The sequence below is a fragment of the Caretta caretta genome, chromosome 16 (assembly GCF_965140235.1).
Source record: "Caretta caretta isolate rCarCar2 chromosome 16, rCarCar1.hap1, whole genome shotgun sequence".
NCBI classification, from domain to species: domain Eukaryota; kingdom Metazoa; phylum Chordata; order Testudines; family Cheloniidae; genus Caretta; species Caretta caretta.
The window spans coordinates 921,703-944,833 of NC_134221.1; the positions used below are offsets into that span (position 1 = coordinate 921,703).

The window sequence follows — 23,131 nt, forward strand, 5'->3', positions numbered from 1 at the left end:
TGGAGATTCATTCTGCCTGGAAACGATGATGGCGACAGTCGTACTGCACCATCTTCTGGCAAGCACCCAGGAGACGACAACGGCTAGCAGTTGTACTGCACTGCCTGCTGCCAGCCTACCCCTTGCTCCTCCCTCCCTCCGTGAAAGCAACGGTCTACAATAGTTTTGCGCCTTTTTCCGTGCGGGCGCCATATAGCTGTCAGCATCGTCATCCACCTGCTGCTTCTGCTGCCACTCTGCTCTCTTGCAGATGCCATACTACGGCAAGCATGGAGCCCGCTCAGATCACCGCAGCAGTTATGAGCATTTGTAAACACCACACGTGTTATCTAGCAGTATATGCAGAACCAGAACCTGCAAAAGCAGGCGAGGAGGCGACAGCAGCATGGTGACGAGAGTGATAAGGACATGGACGCAGACTTCTCACAAAGTACGGGCCTCGGCACTTTGGACATCATGGTGGTAATGGGGCAGGTTAATGCTGTGGAACGCCGATTCTGGCCCCGGAAAACAAGCACAGACTGGTGGGACCACATAGTGTTGCAGGTCTGGGATGATTCCCAGTGGCTGCGAAACTTTCGCATGCATAAGGGCACTTTCATGGAACTTTGCGACTTGCTTTCCCCTGCCCTGAAGTGCAAGAATACCAAGATGAGAGCAGCCTTCACAGTTGAGAAGCGAGTGGCGATCGCCCTGGGGAAGCTTGCAACGCCAGACAGCTACCAGTCAGTTGGGAATCAATTTGGAGTGGGCAAATCTACTGTTGGGGCTGCTGTGATGCAAGTAGCCAATGCAATCACTGAGCTGCTGCTATCAAGGTTAGTGACTCTGGGAAATGTGCAGGTCATAGTGGATGGCTTTGCTGCAATGGGGATTCCCTAACTGTGGTGGGGCGATAGACGGAACCCATATCCCTATCTTGGCACTGGAGCACCAAGGCAGTGAGTACATAAACCGAAAGGGGTACTTTTCAATGGTGCTGCAAGCACTGGTGGATCACAAGGGACTTTTCACCAAGATCAACGTGGAATGGCCTGGAAAGGTACATGATGCTTGCATCTTCAGGAACTCTGGTCTGTTTCAACAGCTGCAGCAAGGGACTTTCTTCCCATACCAGAAAATAACCGTTGGGGATGTTGAAGTGCCTATACTTATCCTTGGGGACCCAGCCTACCCCTTGCTCCCATGGCTCATGAAGCCATACACAGGCACCCTGGACAATACTCAGGAGCTGTTCAACTATAGGCTGAGCAAGTGCAGAATGGTGGTAGAATGTGCATTTGGACGTTTAAAAGCGCGCTGGCACAGTTTATTGACTCGGTTAGACCTCAGTGAAACCAATATTCCCACTGTTATTACTGCTTGCTGTGTGCTCCACAATATCTGTGAGAGTAAGGGGGAGACGTTTATGGCAGGGTGGGAGGTTGAGGCAAATCGCCTGGCTGCTGATTATGCACAGCCAGACACCAGGGCAGTTAGAAGAGTACAGGAGGGTGCGGTGTGCATCAGAGAAGCTTTGAAAACCAGTTTCAGGAATGGCCAGGCTACGGTGTGAAAGTTCTGTTTGTTTCTCTTGATGAAAACCCGCCCCCTTGGTTCACTCTACTTCCCTGTAAGCCAACCACCTTCGATCACCGCTTGCAGAGGCAATAAAGTCGTTGTTTCAAATTCATGCATTCTTTATTAATTCGTCACACAAATAGGGGGATAACTGCCAAGGTAGTCTGGGAGGGGTGGTGGAGGAGGGAAGCACCGAGTGGGGTGGGAGATGAGGGGAGGAGGGAAGGATAAGGCCACACTGCACTTTAAAACTTATTGAATGCCAGCTTTCTGTTGCTTGGGCAGTCCTCTGGGGTGGAGTGCTTGGGTGCCCGGAGGCCCCCCCACTGTGCTCTTAGGCGTCTGGATGAGGAGGCTATGGAACTTGGGGAGGAGGGTGGTTGGTTACACAGGGGCTGTAGCAGCGGTCTGTGCTCCTGCTGCCTTTCCTGCAGCTCAGCCATACTCTGAAGCATATCAGTTTGATCCTCCAGTAGCATCTGCATTGCCTCCTGCCTTCTGTCATCAAGCTGACACCACCTATCCTCTTCAACCCGCCACCTATCATCTTCGACCTGCCACCTGTCCTCAGGTTCATATTGGGCTTTCCTGGACTCTGATGTTGCTTGCCTCCACACATTCTGCTGGGATCTTTGTGTGGGAGGACTGCATGAGCTCAGAGAACATTTCTTCGCGAGTGCATTTTTTTCACCTTCTAATCTTCCCTAGCCTCTGGGACGGATGATAGTGTGAGTGTTGAAACATTTGCAGCTGTGGGAGGGGAAAAAAAACGGAGAGTAGTAGTTAAAAAGACACATTTTAGAGAACAATGGGTAGACTCTTTCACGGTGAACCTTGCTGTTAACATTACATAGCACATGTGCTTTCGGTACAAGGTCGCATTTTGCCTCCTATATTGAGGGTCTTCCGGTTTGGTATGAGAGATCACACACGCAGGGCCAGGCAACAGAATTCAGCTTGCAGGTAGCCATGGGAAACCACAGTCTGCATGTGGGAATGGTTTCAAACAGCAGTGCCCTCATTTCCCATACCAAACAGCCGTTGCGTTGGCCATTTAAAATGGGTTGGCAATTTAAAAGGAGGGGCTGCGGTTTTCGGGTTAACGTGCAGCACAAACCCACTGACCTCCCCCCCCCCCCCCCCCCCACAAACCCAATTCTCTGGGATGATGGCTTCACCCCTTCCCCCACCACGTGGCGAACAGCGGGGAATATTTCTTTTCAGCCACAGGCACACAGCTCAGCTAACTGCCACATCTGAATGGCCCCTTAATAAAATTACCCTATTTCAAGCAGGTGACCATGAGGAGTGGCCATCCAGGAGAGCTTTATGGAGATGTCCCTAAAGGATTTCCACTCTATCCCCAGACACGTTAACAGACTTTTCCGGTAGCTGTACTGGCTGCGAATGCATCCCAAGTCTTCAGGGCAAATTAATCTTTAAACATGCTTGCTTTTAAACCATGTATTATATTTACAAAGGTACACTCACCAGAGGTCCCTTCTCCGCCTTCAGGGTCTGGGAGCCCACCTTGGGTGGGTTCAGGGGGTACTGGCTCCAGGTCCAGGGTGAGAAACAGTTCCTGGCTCTCAGGGAAAACAGTTTCTCCGCTTGCTTGCTGTGCTTTATCATAGAATCATAGAATATCAGGGTTGGAAGGGACCTCAGGAGGTCATCTAGTCCAACCCCCTGCTCAAAAGCAGGACCCATCCCCAATTAAATCATCCCAGCCAGGGCTTTGTCAAGCCTGACCTTAAAAACTTCTAAGGAAGGAGATTCCACCACCTCCCTAGGCAACGCATTCCAGTGTTTCACCACCCTCCTAGTGAAAAAGTTTTTCCTAATATCCAACCTAAACCTCCCCCACTGCAACTTGAGACCATTACTCCTTGTCCTGTCCTCTTCCACCACTGAGAATAGTCTAGAACCATCCTCTCTGGAATCACCTCTCAGGTAGTTGAAAGCAGCTATCAAATCCCCCCTCATTCTTCTCTTCCGCAGACTAAACAATCCCAGTTCCCTCAGCCTCTCCTCATAACTCATGTGTTCCAGACCCCTAATCATTTTTGTTGCCCTTCGCTGGACTCTTTCCAATTTATCCACATCCTTCTTGTAGTGTGGGGCCCAAAACTGGACACAGTACTCCAGATGAGGCCTCACCAATGTTGAATAGAGGGGGATGATCACGTCCCTTGATCTGCTCGCTATGCCCCTACTTATACATCCCAAAATGGCATTGGCCTTCTTGGCAACAAGGGCACACTGCTGACTCACATCCAGCTTCTCGTCCACTGGCACCCCTAGGTCCTTTTCCGCAGAACTGCTGCCTAGCCATTTGATCCCTAGTCTGTAGCTGTGCATTGGGTTCTTCCCTCCTAAGTGCAGGACCCTGCACTTATCCTTATTGAACCTCATCAGATTTCTTTTGGCCCAATCCTCCAATTTGTCTAGGTCCCCCTGTATCCTATCCCTGCCCTCCAGCATATCTACCACTCCTCCCAGTTTAGTATCATCCGCAAATTTGCTGAGAGTGCAATCCACACCATCCTCCAGATCATTTATGAAGATATTGAACAAAACCGGCCCTAGGACCGACCCCTGGGGCACTCCACTTGACACCGGCTGCCAACTAGACATGGAACCATTGATCACTACCCATTGAGCCCGACAATCTAGCCAACTTTCTACCCACCTTATAGTGCATTCATCCAGCCCATACTTCTTTAACTTGCTGACAAGAATACTGTGGGAGACCGTGTCAAAAGCTTTGCTAAAGTCAAGATACAATACATCCACTGCTTTCCCTTCATCCACAGAACCAGTAATCTCATCATAGAAGGCGATTAGATTAGTCAGGCATGACCTTCCCTTGGTGAATCCATGCTGACTGTTCCTGATCACTTTCCTCTCATGTAAGTGCTTCAGGATTGATTCTTTGAGGACCTGCTCCATGATTTTCCCAGGGACTGAAGTGAGGCTGACTGGCCTGTAGTTCCCAGGATCCTCCTTCTTCCCTTTTTTAAAGATTGGCACTACATTAGCCTTTTTCCAGTCATCCGGGACTTCCCCCTTTCGCCACGAGTTTTCAAAGATAATGGCCAACGGCTCTGCAATCACAGCCGCCAGTTCCTTTAGCACTCTTGGATGCAACTCGTCCGGCCCCATGGACTTGTACACGTCCAGCTTTTCTAAATAGTCCCTAACCACCTCTTTCTCCACAGAGGGCTGGCCATCTATTCCCCATGTTGTGATGCCCAGCGCAGCAGTCTGGGAGCTGACCTTGTTAGTGAAGACAGAGGCAAAAAAAGCATTGAGTACATTAGCTTTTTCCATATCCTCTGTCACTAGGTTGCCTCCCTCATTCATTAAGGGGCCCACACTTTCCATGGCTTTCTTCTTGTTGCCAACATACTTAAAGAAACCCTTCTTGTTACTCTTAACATCTCTCGCTAGCTGCAGATCCAGGTGCGATTTGGCCCTCCTAATTTCTTTCCTACATGCCCGAGCAATATTTTTATACTCTTCCCTGGTCATATGTCCAACCTTCCACTTCTTGTAAGCTTCTTTTTTATGCTTAAGATCCGCTAGGATTTCACCATTAAGCCAAGCTGGTCGCCTGCCATATTTACTATTCTTTCGACACATCGGGATGGTTTGTCCCTGTAACCTCAACAGGGATTCCTTGAAATACAGCCAGCTCTCCTGGACTCCTTTCCCCTTCATGTTAGTGCCCCAGGGGATCCTACCCATCTGTTCCCTGAGGGAGTCGAAGTCTGCTTTCCTGAAGTCCAGGGTCCGTATCCTGCTGCTTACCTTTCTTCCCTGTGTCAGGATCCTTAACTCAACCAACTCGTGGTCACTGCCTCCCAGATTCCCATCCACTCTATCTTCAACCTCCTTCTCCTCCTCCTCCTCATCTTCCTTGTCTCCAAAATGCGCGTCCCTGTTGTGTGATAATCCATTGATGGAGTCAAAGCACAGGGGTGGGGTAGTGGTGGCTGCACCCTCTAGAATGGCATGCAGCTCATCATAGAAGCGACATGTCTGGGGCTCTGACCCTGAGCGGCCATTTGCCTCTCTGGTTTTTTGGTAGTCTTGCCTGAGCTCCTTAAGTTTCACGCGGCACTGCTGCGGGTCCCTGTTTTAGCCTTTGTCCTTCATGCCCTTGGAGATTTTTTCAAATGTTTGGGCATTTCGTCTTTTGGAATGGATTTCTGATAGCACGGATTCACCCCCTCGTACAGCGATCAGATCCTGTACCTCCCATTTGGTCCATGCTGGAGCTCTTTTGTGATTCTGGGACACCATCATGGTCATCTCTGCTGATGAGATCTGCACTCACCTGCAGCTTGCCACTCTGGCCAAACAGGAAATGAGATTCAAAAGTTCAAGGGCCTTTTCCTGTCTACATGGCCATTGCATCTGAGTTAAGAGCGCTGTCCAGAGCGGTCACAATGGAGCACGCTGTGATAGGTCCCGGAGGCCCAATACCATCGAATTGTGACCACACTACCCCAAAAATTGACCCGGCATGGTCAATTTCAGTGCTAATCCCCTCTTTGGGGAGGATTACAGAAATCGATTTTAAGAGCCCTTTAATTCGAAGTAAATGGCTTCGTCGTGTGGACGGGTGCAGGGTTAAATCGATCTAACGCTGCTAAATTCAACCTAAACTCGTAATGTAGACCAGGGCTATGTCTACATTTAAACTGCTACAGCGGCACAGCTGCAGCTCTCCCGTTGTAGTGCTTCAGTGTAGATACTTACTACAGTGTTGGGAGGGTTCGCCTGTTGCTGGAGTTAATCCTCCTTCCCAAGAGGCAGTAGCTAGAATTCTTCTGTTGACCTAGCACTTTCTACACCAGGGTTTAGGTTAGCTAACCTGTGTCGCTCAGGGTTGTGGATTTTTCATGTCCCTGAGTGAGGTAGTTGGGTTGCCTTACCTTACCTTAATTAAGGCCAGGTCTACACTAAAACATTAACTTGATATGAGGCACTCTTAAACCTGTTCATGAGTTTCCACATAAGGGAGTTGCACTAATTTAATTAACTCTGTTTCTAAATTGATTTAGCTAAATCAATGCAATTTTTGTGTGTTGACAAAGTCATGTACTATATTGGCATTAGAGCCGGGGTCTCAAACACGTGGCCTGCAGGGCTATTTCCTGCAGCCCACCAAGCTCCCCGCATGCCCCTGCCCCCCTCCCAGCCTTGCCTACCTCTGGGCCAGGGGTGGGCAAACTTCGGGGAAGGGTTTGGAATGGGGGCAAGAAAGGGGTGGGAAGAGGCGGGGGGCGGGGCCTCATGGAAGGGGTGGAATGAGGGCGGGGCCAGGGGCAGCGAGGGGAGGGTGTCAGTAATGCGGCCCTCGGGCCAATGTACTAGTCCTCATGTGGTTCTCATGGTCATTTGAGTTTGAGACCCCTGTATTAGAGTTCCGAGTTATATTCTCCTGCCACCCTAAAATATCCAAAAGTTCAACATAAGGGCATGGTATCTACCAAAAATAGTTTAAGCTAAGGAGCGATTTTGATTTCTAATAGAAAAGGAAAAAATTCTTGCCTTCTACTTATATTTTAGGGAGAGAGATAGCAAGATCCTCTGGCTAGAGCAGGGAATAGGAGTTGGGAAAGCTGACTCCTAGTCCTAGAGCTGATCCTGTCTCAAGATGTGGCATTGGGGAAGTCACTTTGTCTTTCTGTGCTGTGGTTTCCCCTTGTTATGAATGGAGTTAATACTTCCCTACCTCACTGGGGTGTTGTGAAGTGTAATCATTTAGTGTATGAAAAGCACTTAGAAATTTTCCAAAGGAAGGTGCTCTGAAAGTAATTATCTTAGCAGCACAAAAATAAATGTCTGTTGCAGTTGCTTTTTAAACAAAGAGCTCTGGGTCACCTTTCCTTCCACCATAACTGGGGGCCAAACTTGGGGTGCAAATGGCATAGCTCAAATGCAGGAAATAATTCAGTTGAGCAGCTAGTCACCAAGTGAGCTCTTGCAGTCTAGCACAGCATATTGCAAACTATAGCTGGGACTTAGACATTCTGGGCTCTAAAATTAATGCACATTGTAACACCTCAGTGTCTGAAAGAAGGAGAGAAAGAAAGCTAATTTGAATAGTTGAAAAAAAGAAAAGGAGTACTAGTGGCACCTTAGAGACTAAGCAATTTATTTGAGCATAAGCTTTCGTGAGCTACAGCTCACTTCATTGGATGCATTCTTTCCACTGAATGCATCCGATGAAGTGAGCTGTAGCTCACGAAAGCTTATGCTCAAATAAATTGGTTAGTCTCTAAGGTGCCACAAGTACTCCTTTTCTTTTTGCGAATACAGACTAACACGGCTGCTACTCTGAAACTTGAATAGTTCAGTTCTTGTAGCCTTGTGCACTATTATTTATGGAAGACTTAATTTAGCTCTGCAGAGCTGCATTGACTTATCTTTTGGGACTCTTAACGTGCCCTATCATTTTGCTTTCAAGGCAAAACAAAAGTCGGTTTGAATGTTTCAAATAGTTATAATAGCCTGGAAGTTGAATGCGCCCATTATTCTCAAGATGTCAGATAGAGGCCATCTAGTCTAATTATATCCTTTAATTAGTGTGTTTAAAACAATAGCCTCTCTCTTAATCTATAATTTAAAGAGTGAACCTGCCAGGTGACTTCAGTCGTGCTTAAAACATAGGGCCTGACTCATAGCAGAGAAAATGGGTAGTTTCCAGGCTGTCCACATGGGCTTGGTGAAGCAAATGCCAACTTTATTTCCCTTTTAACTGAATATTGCTCTTGGCTGGGGACTTTGAAAAAGCTGTTACTTCCACCTCTTCAACCAGACTGGAGAGTGGCTTATAAAGAATGGAATTTGTGACACTGTGGTTATCACAGCAGCTGTGGGTTACAGGTGTAGTGTCTGGTAAGACCATATACCTGGCCAGATTAGTATTCTCAAATTAGTATCTTCTGATTTTTGCTGTAGAGCTTGCTATAGAATATTTAGTATTTCGTTTGCCTTGGAGGTTATCTGACCTCTGGGAAATGGGTTGGTGGTATCAGCCCAGCTTGTTGTGGATATCACAGAAGCACTTCACAATTCATAGTAATTGGTACTTGCTGGTACTCTTAATAGAGAGGCAAAAGGCAGGATGGGCTATGGACAGTACCCTTTGTGGCTACCCTGCAGGCTCAACAGAGGCATGCTGGTGGGACAGTATGTGAGTGAAATCCTGCTGTACCTGTTCTGTGATTAGATAGAGGCCGTGAGCATTCAGGGCTTCAGTCTGACATCAGTCTCTTGCATGAAAACTCATTTTTTTGAAAAGTAATTTATTACCCCTGCATTCTCCACTGGCATCTAGTTCACGTCCATTACCAGTTCAAGCCTCTGGTCACCGACTTCAAGCCATCAGTAGGTCAGGACCCAGGTACATTGTGGGTACACAGGTACCTAGTGACCATATCTCCTAGATAACTGCTTTCCTCTTTTCTCAGGTCCTTGCAGTGGTTTGACTTGAGCCAGTTTTCCTTTACTTGGCTGATATTTGTTCCCATTCTGAGCATTCTTTGGGACATCTCACCCTTATTGTGATATGGCTAGCCCTGGATGGCAGACTCCTGTTCTCTTTATTTGGGCCACAGAGATGTTTACCCATGTTCCTCACTGTGGAGTCAATGATCAGGGTTGCTTACTGTGATGGTTCTTGGGGTACCCAGGGCTGTGACACCTTGTTACCCCCTGCCTCTAGCTTGAGAGTCTTGCCTCTGATAGCTGAGTGTCAGCTCCCTAACACCACCAGCCTTTCAGTCACTCAAGCACTGTCCCCGGGGCTATGCCAGCCTTGTCTTTATTTTGCAAGTTAACAATAGGTGCAACCAAATCCACTTGAAGTATTCCCCTGTGATATCCAGCCCTGAAACTGGCTACTCACAGAAATCCTGGATCCTCTGCTCCCAAAGGAACAGTGTACCCCAATTTACCTGTGTTATCTTAAATCATTGCTCCTGTATTGTGCTCAGCACTTGTGAGCACCTATAATAAAATGAGAGTTTATTTAAGGAAAAAATAGAGGTTCCATTAGAAACGAGAGAGTGATGGGAACAGATGGTTACAATACAAAATAAAACCGTAAAAGGCAAACTAGGGCCTGCACTTATGAATAGTTGCCTTTCCTAGCTAATAAAGTAGGTTTTTCACCCCGCTTCAGTGTGTTGCAGAGCTGGCTGGCTTCCCATGAGCCAGGATCCATTCTTTCATGAAACACTCATGCTCAACAAAATGTCCCCTTAGTGAATGGATGCAGAATGTCTATTTCCAATCTGTGATACCCTGAATTACTCCTTTTAACCAATAGGGTGATCCCTGTCTGATATAATGTTCCTTTTTACCTCCAAGTGGTTTTGATGTTTATAGCTTATCTTTGACTGTTTTTCATTGACATTTCTGTGTTGTTACAACAATGGACAATTGAACAATACATTATATTATTGGCTAGCCAGGGAGGGTTGACAACTCCCTCCCACTTGAAAGGGCCATCACTGAGGCGTATGGTTCCTTTGTGACTTACTTTCACTCCAAGACCATAAGGCATAGTTTTCATTGGATAAGGCAAAGTTACCTTAAATATTAAGTGTAGACACATCTTTCAATGATAATGAATATTGATTAAGTTACATGCTTCCAATAGAGACTTCACATTGCTACCTTTGATGGATAAATACCATGAAAGTGGTGTATTAGGTGTAGTGAGTTTGTCAGGTCTGAGACAGGAGATGCTTGTAAAGAACAGTGAACCTTTTGCCAGTTGATGCCAGTGGGCCTGTGTTACATTTCTCTTTTTTCTCTTCTTGTGGAGGCTTCATGTTACTCCAGGCTTCTGTTCAAGCCACTGGCCTGCTCTCAATCACTGCCTTTTCCTCCCATGCAGAAATATGCCTTGTTGGCCAGCAGGCTGGCTGGAAAGTTCAATATGTTTCCCTTCTGCTCCTCTTGCTTGTTGCCACATTCTTTTGCTCCTCCATATCTATCTCAGCTGTTGTCGTAAGCTGCTTTTTCTGATGTTTCCAATCTCTCTGCTTCATCGAGTTTCTCACAGTCACTTTTTGAGTCCTAAAGCCTCTTCCTCCAGAAAGGAAAGAAGTTTGCAATTGATAAAAATACCACCTTTTTGTTTTTTGTTCATCACACAATTCCAACATCTGCTTCCCTTGGCTCTCTCAGTATCCATTCTGTATCCTAGTTGGGTTATTTCTAGGAAGGTTGGGACTAGCCTAGTAACTTGTCTGAGAACTTTTTGGGAAACTCTTTTCTTTGTTGCCATCCCTTCCTATTTTCTCCTCATAGTTTGTTGAACCCCAGGCCTTCATACTCAGCCTCCTCTTTGCCAACAATAGCTCACAAGACCACAGATGTTCGCTCATCCATCATGTGGAATTTTCAAATAAAAATATGTAGTACTATTGCCAGTCACTGGCCACTTTCACTCCAGAATTTGTTGTTCCTTCTGTTATTGCATTGGAGTGAGCTCCTCTTTGGAAACATTGCTGTTGTCTGAACTAAGTGATAGTATAATTATCAGTGCAGAGAAATGATATGCCTTTCCCTATTCCCACCCAGGGTTTGAGGTTTCAGAGTAGCAGCCGTGTTAGTCTGTATTCACAAAAAGAAAAGGAGTACTTGTGGCACCTTAGTGACTAACAAATTTATTTGAACATAAGCTTTCGTGAGCTACAGCTCACTTCATGCATCCAATGAAGTGAGCTGTAGCTCACGGAAGCTTATGCTCAAATAGATTTGTTAGCCTCTAAGGTGCCACAAGTACTCCTTTTCTTTTTGCAACATAGAAGAGTGGCTCAGCCATTTGTCAACGCTGCGTGATAACGGCACACACACCTGTCCCTCTGAGCCTCTGCTGTTGTAATTGGCTGAATCAGTGGTGCCTCCTACAGCTTTGTTGATAGTTTCTGTATTTTTGGGTGCTTTAATAACGGCACCTGGCTTGGCATGTTCCTACAGGGAAAAGAACATGAGATGGGAGCAGCTGCTTTTCATGATTGAGTCTAATAGGAAAAGGACAGGAGAGAGATTGGAGGATTCAGTTAATATGCATCTTTTTAGGGAAGAGGGGAACCAATCTAATTTGAAAGACCTCTCCTAGTTTGATCTTTGCACTCAACCTGTTAAGTCTGCTGCTATGTGTGTAAAGATATTTAGAACAGCACCTATGATTGTTCCATCACTAAAGAGAGGGAGAGAAGAAAAATCTCCCCTCCCATCCCACTGTGGTGTTGCAGTAGGAGGCATAGGAATATTTCTTATGATTCATCAAGATGTTTTGTGTAAGGTTACTGAGAAACTTTTCAGCAGAGGAGGAGAGAGGCATTTGGAGAACAGAGAGAGGCCACCTTTCAATTCAGTTATAGCAGCACATGTAGATGACATTTCAAGGTAGGTTGAGAGAATAAATATTGAGAAAGGCGAAGTTAACATGAATCCAGAGCATTTGAATAAGTAATTCTAATTATCAGCTTTTTCTATTGCATATTTCATTGGCAGATTTCAGTGCTTTACAATGAAGGTGAGTATCACTAATCCAATTTTACCACTGGAAAACTGAGACACAGGGAAGTGAAGTGACTTGGGGTTGCTCAATGAGCCTTTGACAGAACTGGGAATAGAATGCAGGTCTCCTGGGTGCCAGGTCAGTGCTCTGTACAAACCACAAGCAGAAACATAGAAATTGGTGCAGACCTCTTGCTAGCATTCCCCAACTATTTTTTTAAATCGTGCACTTACCCTATGTATTGTGCTGTGGGCTTTGAGATCCGTGGGAGGAAATTTTAAAGGGTACCTGTAATCCATTGTAAAACTTGCTACAGTTTTTTTGCTTGCTGTTTACTAGCCAAAAGTACTGAAACTGACTACTATTAATGTTAATGTTGTGTTAAATGCATATTCATAGAAGTGGGGATGGTGTGGGAGAAATACACTTAAGTTATAGTGCCTAGAATGTATATATTTAGTGAGGCAAAATCGGAGTTAAATAAAGCACTGAAACGACTAAATCTATGCATGTGAAGACAGAGAGCTACATTATTCCTATGAAGATGTGTATTGGCAGAGAAATGGTAAGGTGTGAACTTGACCTATAGCTTCAAGGTCAAGGGATTTATAATCTTACTTACTGTTCAGTAGATTGCATACTGCCTTCATTTTCACCTCAGTTTGCATCTGCACAGATGTTTAAATTGTGTGTGTGGATATCTTTTTTTCCCCTCAGGACCCCTTGTTGCTGAAGGGTAAAGTAACATTGCATCAAGTTACGGCTGGGACTGTGGTATCAAGGCAGGGAGACCAGGTGAGTGCCCTCCAATAAGGGAAAAGTGAACCTGTTGCTTAAAAATTGTTTGATATTATTACTACTCTCCCGTTATTCAAATAGTGGGTGTCCTGTCAAGAACTTAGTGTACGACTAAAGGCGGACTAGAGTTGAGGTGAGTGGCCCTGGACTGGGTTTGGGGGGTTCTGGGATCAGTTCCTCTGCCACAGGCTTCCGGTACAGGTTACCTTCACCTCTCTGTGCCTCATGCCCCCCCCTCTGTAAAATGAGAATGATAGGTGACCAACCTAACAGGGGGGTATTCTGAGGATAAACTCATTAAAACATTTCTGAAACACCCAGATACTCTGGTGACGAGGGCCATATAATCTGGATTAAAACAGGTTGGGTTGAAGAGTGCGCATCAGGCAGTCTGTGACCTAGACAACATAACCCTGTAAGGAAATACTAAAAAATTGGGTTTGTTTAGTCTGGAGAAGTGAAAACTGAGGGGGGGACATGAAAATTGACTTAAGTATATAAAAGGTTGTTATAAAGAAGAGGGTGATCAATTGTTCTCCATATCCACTGAGGAGAGGACAAGAAGTAATGCGCTTAAATTGTAGGGAGGAGGATTTGGGTCAGGCATTAGAAAAATCTTCCTAACTTATAAGACTGGAACAAATTATCTAGAGAGGTTCTGGAATCTCTGTCACTGGAGGTTTCTAAGAAGAGGTTAGACAAACACCTGTCAGGGATGGTCTAGATAATCCTTAGTCCTGCCTCAGTGTAGAGGGCTGGACTAGATGACCTATTGAGGTCCCTTCCACTCCTACATTTCTATGGTTCTGTTGCCTCTTGAATGGGGAGCTGAACAAGATCAAGAGGAATTGGTAGGCGCTTAGCCATCTCGGTGCAGAGGCTCAGAATTGCAATGCAAACACAGACAGCAGGGAAACTCCCCCCCCCACCCCTTTTCTCCCTTGCATGGTATTGAGTTTTTCCTTTGTAATTAAAGAGGAGAGGAGCTCTTTTAATAGCAACAGCAATCTTAGCTACAGATTATGGGTTTTGTTTTGTTTGGAAGAGTGCATAGCTAAAGTTGCAATGTAAATTTAGCATCCTTCTCATTGGGTTTCAAGTTTATACATATATTGCACACAATTTCTTGGGAAAATATGCATTACAAATGCCCAGATAACTTGCTTACAAAATCCCAACCCTCAGTGCATTATGTATGTCACTCAGTTTTATTAGAATGCCTTCTCCTATTAATACACTATCGGACTTTTTTGCATATTAGTTCATTTTGCAACAAGCATATCATTCAGCGCATAATATTGTTCTGTAATAATACTAGGAGATTGTTTGTTTTAAAATATGTAACTGTGTGCAAATGCAAATTAAGGGAATAAATTTTTGCTAATTTCCAGTGCTAATATATTCCGTTTTGTCACAGTACAGCATTATTCAGAGTTTTGCTATTAAGTCTGTGTCATCTCTACCTCTTGAGGTCTCCCAATTATGGCCCCAGTCAGAAAGAGCCATTTTCAATATTGTGACTGGAACAGTTTACAGCATTAATAAATGCTTTTAATTATTCATGAATGTGCCTTATTGTATTGCCTAAGTGCTTAACGCTACATAGAGCCCCACAGCAAACACATCAGTCATTGCAGTACTGTTACAATTAATGTTGGTTTAAAATCTAGGAGGGTTTATAATGAAGGACTCTCTCTCTGTCCTTTTCAGGATGTCAACATCCAGTTTGTGATCTCGGGTTTGCTTCATGTGTACCAGCGGAAGATAGACTCTGAGGAAGAGACCTGTCTTTTCATCACCCATCCGGGGGAAATAGTAGGCCAACTAGCCGTCCTTACTGGGGAACCTCTCATTTTCACCATCAAGGCCAATCGAGACTGCACGTTCCTGTCCATTTCCAAATCCCATTTTTATGAGTGAGTTCCCCCTTTGAGTGGTGCATTGCTTTCCATTTTTACACCCACCTATAAAGCACAGGTATTTTGGACACATTTCGTCACAGAGGAGGTGAGTATGATGTGCTATTGCAAGAGCACATCGAATAGCAAACTAGATGTCTTGGGGTAGGAATTTAGGAAGTGCCACACTGGGTTAGACCTCAGATCTAATTTATTACATCTATTACAACTTCCTGTCTCCAGCAGGGTCAGTACCAATTACTTCAGAGAAAGGTGCAAGAAACTGTAATATTCAATGATGGAATAATCTGCTGCAAGCAGATTAAATGCCCACTTTTCCTCTGAACAATATTTTAACAACCTGTATTTAGTCCAGACATACCCTAGCCCTGGAATTTGGCTTTACTGATAACTCAGATAATAAGGAAAACGCCAACCTCAGCTCATGCTTACATGTTGGTAGTGTTTCTCTAAAGAGACCTCTCTGTCCTAGACATTTCACCGGAGTATCACTCCCACTTCTTTTTAACCAGAGTGGAGTTAATGAGCCTCCCCTGCTACATGATTCATAGGGTATAAGTCAGTATCTCCCTGCAGGATTACAGCACTTACTAATAGGGTAGGTCAAAAGAAGAACCCTGCTACACCTGCCCATAGGGCAGGTTTCTTCCTGGCCCCTGTTAATTGGTGGTTATCATGAGCCGTGAAGCATGAAGGTGAATATACCTTAGTGTTTTATCCCGTATAAACATCCTGTAAATGTTCTCATTATTCTATATAAACATCAATCCTGCTATGATCTCATCATCGAGGTTTTGTGACAGTGAGTTCACTCTAATAGTTCATACTAAAAAAAAACTCCTTTCATTCGTTTAAAATTAGTTGTCTTTTATTTATTTCATTATTATTTGTATTGTTGTGACCAGGACTCCAATGTGGTAGGTACTGTACAAACACAAACCCACAGACAGCTACTGCTCCAAAGAACTTACAATCTAACTATAAGTCAAGAGACAGCAGATGGCTACAGACAGACCAGTGGGGGAGCACAAAGAAACAATGAGACTTGGTCAACAGGACAGGCTGTTGTCTCAGCACACCAGTGGCCTAACCATTGTCAAGTGTTTTGTAGGGATCATAGAATCATAGAATATCAGGGTTAGAAGGGACCTCAGGAGGTCATCTAGTCCAACCCCCTGCTCAAAAGCAGGACCCATCCCCAATTAAATCATCCCAGCCAAGGCTTTGTCAAGCCCGACCTTAAAAACTTCTAAGGAAGGAGATTCCACCACCTCCCTAGGCAACGCATTCCAGTGTTTCACCACCCTCCTAGTGAAAAAGTTTTTCCTAATATCCAACCTAAACCTCCCCCACTGCAACTTGAGACCATTACTCCTTGTCCTGTCCTCTTCCACCACTGAGAATAGTCTAGAACCATCCTCTCTGGAACCACCTCTCAGGTAGTTGAAAGCAGCTATCAAATCCCCCCTCATTCTTCTCTTCCGCAGACTAAACAATCCCAGTTCCCTCAGCCTCTCCTCATAAGTCATGTGTTCCAGACCCCTAATCATTTTTGTTGCCCTTCGCTGGACTCTTTCCAATTTATCCACATCCTTCTTGTAGTGTGGGGCCCAAAACTGGACACAGTACTCCAGATGAGGCCTCACCAATGTTGAATAGAGGGGGACAATCACGTCCCTCGATCTGCTCGCTATGCCCCTACTTATACATCCCAAAATGGCATTGGCCTTCTTGGCAACAAGGGCACACTGCTGACTCATATCCAGCTTCTCGTCCACTGTCACCCCTAGGTCCTTTTCCGCAGAACTGCTGCCGAGCCATTCGGTCCCTAGTCTGTAGCTGTGCATTGGGTTCTTCCGTCCTAAGTGCAGGACCCTGCACTTATCCTTATTGAACCTCATCAGATTTCTTTTGGCCCAATCCTCCAATTTGTCTAGTTCCCTCTGTATCCTATCCCTGCCCTCCAGCGTATCTACCACTCCTCCCAGTTTAGTATCATCCGCAAATTTGCTGCGAGTGCAATCCACACCATCCTCCAGATCATTTATGAAGATATTGAACAAAACCGGCCCCAGGACCAACCCCTGGGGCACTCCACTTGACACCGGCTGCCAACTAGAAATGGAGCCATTGATCACTACCCATTGAGCCCGACAATCTAGCCAACTTTCTAGCCAACTTTTCATGGTAAAGGACAGATTTGAGGAGGGTTTTGAAGGAGATAATGAATTAGTTTTGCTGGTGTTTCTGGGGAGCTCCTCCTGAGTGTGAGAGGCAGTGTGGGAGAAAACATGAAGGGGCTTGTTAGAAAATTTAACAAGTGGTGATGGAGGCTGGCATCATGGACCAACTGGAAGTTGGAGTCGAACAGAATGAGAGCTGATAGATAGGATGGGAATAGCCTGGGAAAGGCCTTAGAAGTGAAGGCAGGTAGCTTATGTTTGCTATGATGAAGGAAAGGGAATCTGTGGAGGGATGCAAAGAGAAGGGTAACATGGTTAAAGCAATGAGCTGGGAATATTATTTTTGCAGCAGCATTCTGAATAGATATGAGCGAGGCAAGATTGCATTTGTCAAGGTCAGAGAAAAGGTTGTTGCCATTATCAAGATGCAAGATGATGAGCGTTTTAGCCATGTAGCTGGATAAGAAAGGCCGTATCTCAGAAATGTTTTGCATAAAGAATCAGTAAATTTAGATATAGCCCGGATGTGAGGACCTTGAGTCGAAGATGAACCCCAAGTTATGAGCCTGAGTGACAGGCAGGATGGTGGTTTTGTCCACAGTGATTGAGAACAGCATTAGTGGAGAGGACTTGGTGGTGGGGAGATTGAGCTATTTTAGCCATGATAAGCTTGAGCTGAGCTTGAACTTTTCAATTGAGTCATGGTGAGCTTGAGCTTTCAGTTTTTAGTGGAATGTCCCCTAGTTCTTGACTGAGAGCGTGTAAGTGGGAATTTTTCTGGCTTATGTTCCCTAGACCATTCATTATTTTGCATACCTCTGCTGCCTCTTTTTATCTCCTCTCTAAACGCTCCCTATCTTTAGTCTCTCCATGCTTCTAACCAATTTTGTCTCTAGGTTCCTATTTCTGTGATATCTTATTTGGAGGTAGGGTAAAGAGAACTGAACACAATGCCCTCGGTGATAGTGCACCATCAATTTATATAATAGTTTTCCAACAGACGTTGTAGTTTCTACCCCATTCTTTATACTATATCTCCTTGTTCAAATCACGTTCAATTATATACTCCTCTGCTGTCCCTCCCCAGATAGCTGTCGTCTCCATCTCCCCTACCCTCTCTGATTTTGACACCTAACTTTTTTTATTCCTCTCCCCATAGTCCCCCCCCATCATACTTGGTGACTTCAAATTTCATGCTGATGCCCCCTCTGACCCATAAGCTGTTCCTCCTCTTTGCCTTCATTTTCTCTTTTGACTTTCAACCTCTCCTACATGCCAAAGTGGCCACTTGCTTGACCTTACCTTAGCTCAAGTGTTCCTTTCCTGATCTCTCAGGAGTGGTGACTCTCTCCAAACGCTACCCCATCACTTCTTCCTTATTGCCTCTTTCCCCTCTACTAACACTTCAGTGATCTAATCTCTTATTCTCCACCGCTCTCAACTCCTTTATTGTTCCCTCTCCTCCGCCTCCGTAGACTCCATTGTTAGTTCACTGCACTCTGCTCTCTCTACACTTGATTCCTTCACCTCTCCTTCCCCCCAAATGTCTGTTCCAAAACCCTAAACCTGCCTCATTGCCAGCTTCAGCTTTCACCACACCTGCTCTCATGTCAGTGACTGTCACTGGAGAGAGTCTCAAGACAACATGGATGTCCTCTGCTGCAAAATTGTTCTTTCTTTCTTTAGTTCTACTGTATCGCTGGCTGAACAGCACTGCCTCTCCACTGTCATTGAATCCCCAGCTCGCAATCCCTATCACATGTGCAATCTCTGACTCCTTCCTGTGCCCTCCATGCAAGATTTTTCTGATTTCCCTCCCCCATGCACCAGGAGGAGATGGGGAGGGATGATTTAGTTGGGGATTGGTCCTGCTTTGAGCAGGGGGTTGAACTAGATGACCTCCTGAGGTCCCTTCCAACCCCGATATTCTGTGATTCTTTGATAAGGGCCATCACAATTCCGCAACACTCCTTCCTCCCTCTCCCTTTCACTGGCGGATTTTGCACTTGTTTTTCTCTTTGAAACCCCTCCAGCTGCCCCGTGACCCCAGTCCTCTCTTGGCATCCCTGTTCCCTACTCACAGCCTTTTCCTCGTCCTCCTCGTTTTACCTGTCCTTGTCCTCTTGCTTCTTTCCCTCCAGTATACAAATACACTTGCCTCCACTGTCCCTAAAATATCAATCCTCAATCCCCCTGCCACTCTAGCTATTGCTGAAACTTGCTGAATGCTCCATCTACAACCACTGCCTTAAGTTCTTCTTCGAGTGATTCCACTTGTAAATTTCCATCTCTCAGTGGTACCTATTGGGGCAACTCAAGTTCCCTCTACCATAGTATGCCCTTGCAAGCCAGTATAAACGGCACAAGCGCCCCAGAACTACTTCAGTTCTGATGACTGTCATGGGTGATAAGAAGGAATTGCTTGGCTTGCATTAGCACCTGCTGTCAGTGTGCTCATGGAAATTTCTTGTAAATAGTTTTCTAGCTGATTAGTACTTAGTTATTAGAGTATTAGAGTAGAGTAGGATTAGTTTCCTTTTTGGTCAACACTTCTGGGGTTTCTGTTACATGGTCACTGGGCTTCAAGCTCTGCGTCTCTTGTGCTCGGCCAGTGCCCATGAGCAACCCACACTCAAGCTGCTTAAAGCAGTTGGGGGAAGCTCATATTCAGGTTTGTTGTCAAATTTGCAAATATTTTAAGCCAAGGACAAAAAATGCCAGAGAAGCCAAGCTAAATGTTTTGCTCATGGAGGCAGCCCTGAGATCTCTATCAGACTCTAGCCATCCTGACTTGGCACAGAGTGCTTTGGCATCAGTTAGGAGTGCACCTCCTATGCTGCCTGAGACCCAGCACCAATTGCTGTCCCCAATGTCTCAGAAGAGCCATAAGACCTCTAGACATACTGCCAAGAGAGGAAGGTTGCTGGCTCCAGAATCTTCTAAGCATGGGGAGGAGAGTAGAGTGCAGCCGGAACCAAAGCACTTTTCGTCTCTGGTAGCACTGAAACAGGCATCACTGGCTCCGGTACCAGGGCAGGTATCATAGAGTCTGGTAGCTGGAGGGGTGCCTTCTATGTCTGCAATACTGCAATGACTCAAGACCATGTCAAAGGCTTTTGTGTCAGCAAGAGATATGCTGAGCCTGTCGGTACTGATGTCCCTGGTAGTGCAGAAGACTGTGCTTCTGGTAATGGCAGACAGAGGGTCGCCAGTATTGTCTGTGCAGAACTCAGTGCAGTGAGAGTCTCCTGTGCCTTAGACTTCATGCCCATCGGTGCATTGAAAGGGAAGCCTGCAATATTGGCTGCTCTACGCACTAGTCTGTGGTACCATTGAGAGCAGCCCCTGCGTGGTCAGCCGAGTGTGATTCAGACGCCTCTGCATCAGAGATGGCCTCCTATGTTTCCCAGCCTCAGAGCCAGTCATGCTACCCCACCTAGGCATTACTACCCTGGGTTGCCTCGAGATCCTACAGCTGGAATGGAAAAGAGCATGTGGCCAGGGAGTCACTGGGGCTCACTGCTGGTCCAGTGGCCCTTCTGGAACTTGTGGGAATTTTCCCAGTTTCCAGGTCCTGCTCTGTGTCCTTGGAGAGGCATGGGGAGTCTGCTCTCTAGGCACTACCTGTTTCTGAGCCTGTTACAGGTCCTGATGCTGAGCAGAAGAGGTAGTTCAGGAAGAGCCTGCTGGATAGCTAGCAGAGGAGGGCATCCTCAGCCTGTGCTGGCTTCATTCTCCTCCTCTCCTAATGAGACAGTTTCCTCATGGGGCATTTCACCCCCTCCCGATGATTATAGAGCTCACCAAGGATTGAAGAAGATTACCTCAGGTTTGGGGATCCAGGTAGAGGAAGTTAAGGAGTCCTCCCATCGCCATAGTGACATTTTGGCCACAACCAGGCCATTGCAGGTGTCTTTACCTGTTAATGAAGCAATTCTGGAGCTCATGAAGCCACTCTGGCAGGCTCCTTTGTCCCTTCCTCCCTTCTCAGAAAAGGACCAAATGTTAATATTATGTCCTGTCCCCCCGCCCCAGGATTGTTTGGTGGAGTCAGTGGCCAGTGGAAGGGAACGACAGGGCCAACAGGTGACAATTTCCAAATCAAAGGAAAAGCTAAAAAAACAATAGATTTACTGGGTGGAAAAGCTTATTCTATTGCAGTGTTGCAACTCAAAATTGCCAACCAACAAACCTTTTGGGACATTGTAATATTTGGGACTCCATGTTAAAGTTTAAGGACATGTTGCTGGAGGACACTGGACAGGAATTTTCTTTAGTTGATGAGGGGAAATTCATAGTGAGAACTTCACTGCATGTTGGACTACATGTGTAGTAGACTGCTAGGACCCTGGCTTCTGTGGTTTCCATGTACAGGAGCTCTTGGCTGTGGTCGTTGGGGCTTCCACATGATGTCCAACAAACAATTCAAGACCTGTCCTTTGAAGGGTCTTCACTTTTTTCAGGGCAAACAGATTCTAAGCTCTATGGATTGAAGGATTCTATGCTGACTTTAAAGTCTTTGGTGTTGTATACTCTGGCCCTGTCCAGGAAACATTTTTGCCTGCAGCAGACCACTGATACTCTGCCCCTGCTCCTCATCAGGACTTACAAAGAAAGAAGAGTAGAGGTTATAGACACAGGCCACCTCCTCCTCCTGCATCTATGTCAATGCCTGCTCCATCCAGATACCGAGGAGCGCTAAATAGGCGTTTTGGAGTCAGTTGAGGGTGCCATACCAGTTTCCAGGATGCCAGATTCTATCTCCCCGGTGTTTGCAAACTGTCTTTCCCGCTTCCTCAGTGCTTTGTCCCAGATTACTTCAGACTAATGAGTATTAAGCACTGTGGAAGTGAGATATACCCTCCAATTTATTTCTGCTCCTCTCCCCCTTCCCTCCCATCCCTCTTTAGGGACTACTCTCATGAGGCGCTCCTCCTCCAGGAGGTTCAGACTCTCTTTTTGGTGGGAGAGGGAAAGGGTTCAGTTTCACAGAGGGAAGGGGTTCTCTCCTGTTATTTTGTAATCCCAAAAGCAAAGGGTCACTTGCCAATTTTAGACCTGTGCCAGCTCAACAGATATATCAAAAAAATAGTTTTGCATAGTCACCCTGGCTTCCATTATTCCCTCCCTGGAGACTGGAATGCTGCCCTCGACTTAAAAGGTGCCTACTTTCATGTGGTGATTTATTAAGGTCATAGAAAGTATCTCAGGTTGGTAGTGAAACGCTCTCATCAGCAGCTCACTGTGCTGCCTTTTGGCCTGACAGCATCTCCCCAAGTTTCCACAAAATGTCTGACAGTGATAGCTGCTTTCCTAAGGAGGCCAGGAGTACAAGCCTACCCTTTCTTGTATGACTGGATAGTTACAGGCTGTTCCAGGGCTTAGGTACTGGCAAGGATATCTCTCATCCAGTCAGCTTTTGCAGCTCTGGGTCTAACGATTGTGACAGGGTCGGGCCAGATGGCTACAGGAGAGTAATAGAAGGCAGATATATTAGCCCCAGGTTAAGTAGGTCCCTTTTCCCTGGGTAAGGTTTAACAGGGAAGGTTCCAGAACAATCAGGAACCTTCTGGAGACAATTAAGACAGACAGACTGATTAGAACACCTGCAGCCAATCAAGAAGCTGCTAGAATCAATTAAGGCAGGCTAATCAGGGCTAACCTGGGTTCAAAAAGGAGCTCACTTTAGTTTGTGGTGCGCTTGTAAGGAGCTAGGAGCTGAGAGTGAGAACGCATACTGTTGGAGGACTGAAGAGTACAAGCATTATCAGACACCAGGAGGAAGATCCTGCGGTGATGATAAAGAAGGTGTTGGGAGGAGGCCATGGGGAGGTAGCCCAGGGAGTTGTAGCTGTTGTGCTGTACAACAGCCTGTAGCTGTTCCAGGAGGCAGTCTAGACAGCTGCAGTTCACAGGGCCCTGGGCTGGAACCTGGAGGAGAAGGCGGGCCCGGGTTCCCCCCAAACCTCTCAACTCCTGGTCAGACACAGGAGGAGTTGACCTGGACTGTGGGTTCACAAAAATGGCCAAACTAATGGCTGCTGTGAAGCTTCAAGGGGAGCAAATCTGCCTATAAGTGCAAGACCCACCAAGGTAGAGGAGGAACTTTTTCACAC

General features: G+C 46.0%; 1 protein-coding gene across 5 annotated transcripts in view; it reads left to right on the plus strand.

Moving 5' to 3' along the window:
* The window catches only part of PNPLA7 (patatin like domain 7, lysophospholipase), a 437,365-nt gene that overhangs the window by 120,158 nt on the left and 294,076 nt on the right, over positions 1 to 23,131 (plus strand). For all 5 annotated transcript variants that reach the window (XR_012665266.1, XM_048823395.2, XM_048823397.2 and 2 more), the window contains 2 exons: positions 12,833 to 12,910; positions 14,624 to 14,829. Coding sequence is in view for 4 of the 5 variants with exons in the window: in XM_048823395.2 (XP_048679352.2) it covers positions 12,833 to 12,910; positions 14,624 to 14,829 (284 nt within the window). In the remaining variant the exon portion in view is untranslated. The remainder of the gene's footprint in view (positions 1 to 12,832; positions 12,911 to 14,623; positions 14,830 to 23,131) is intronic.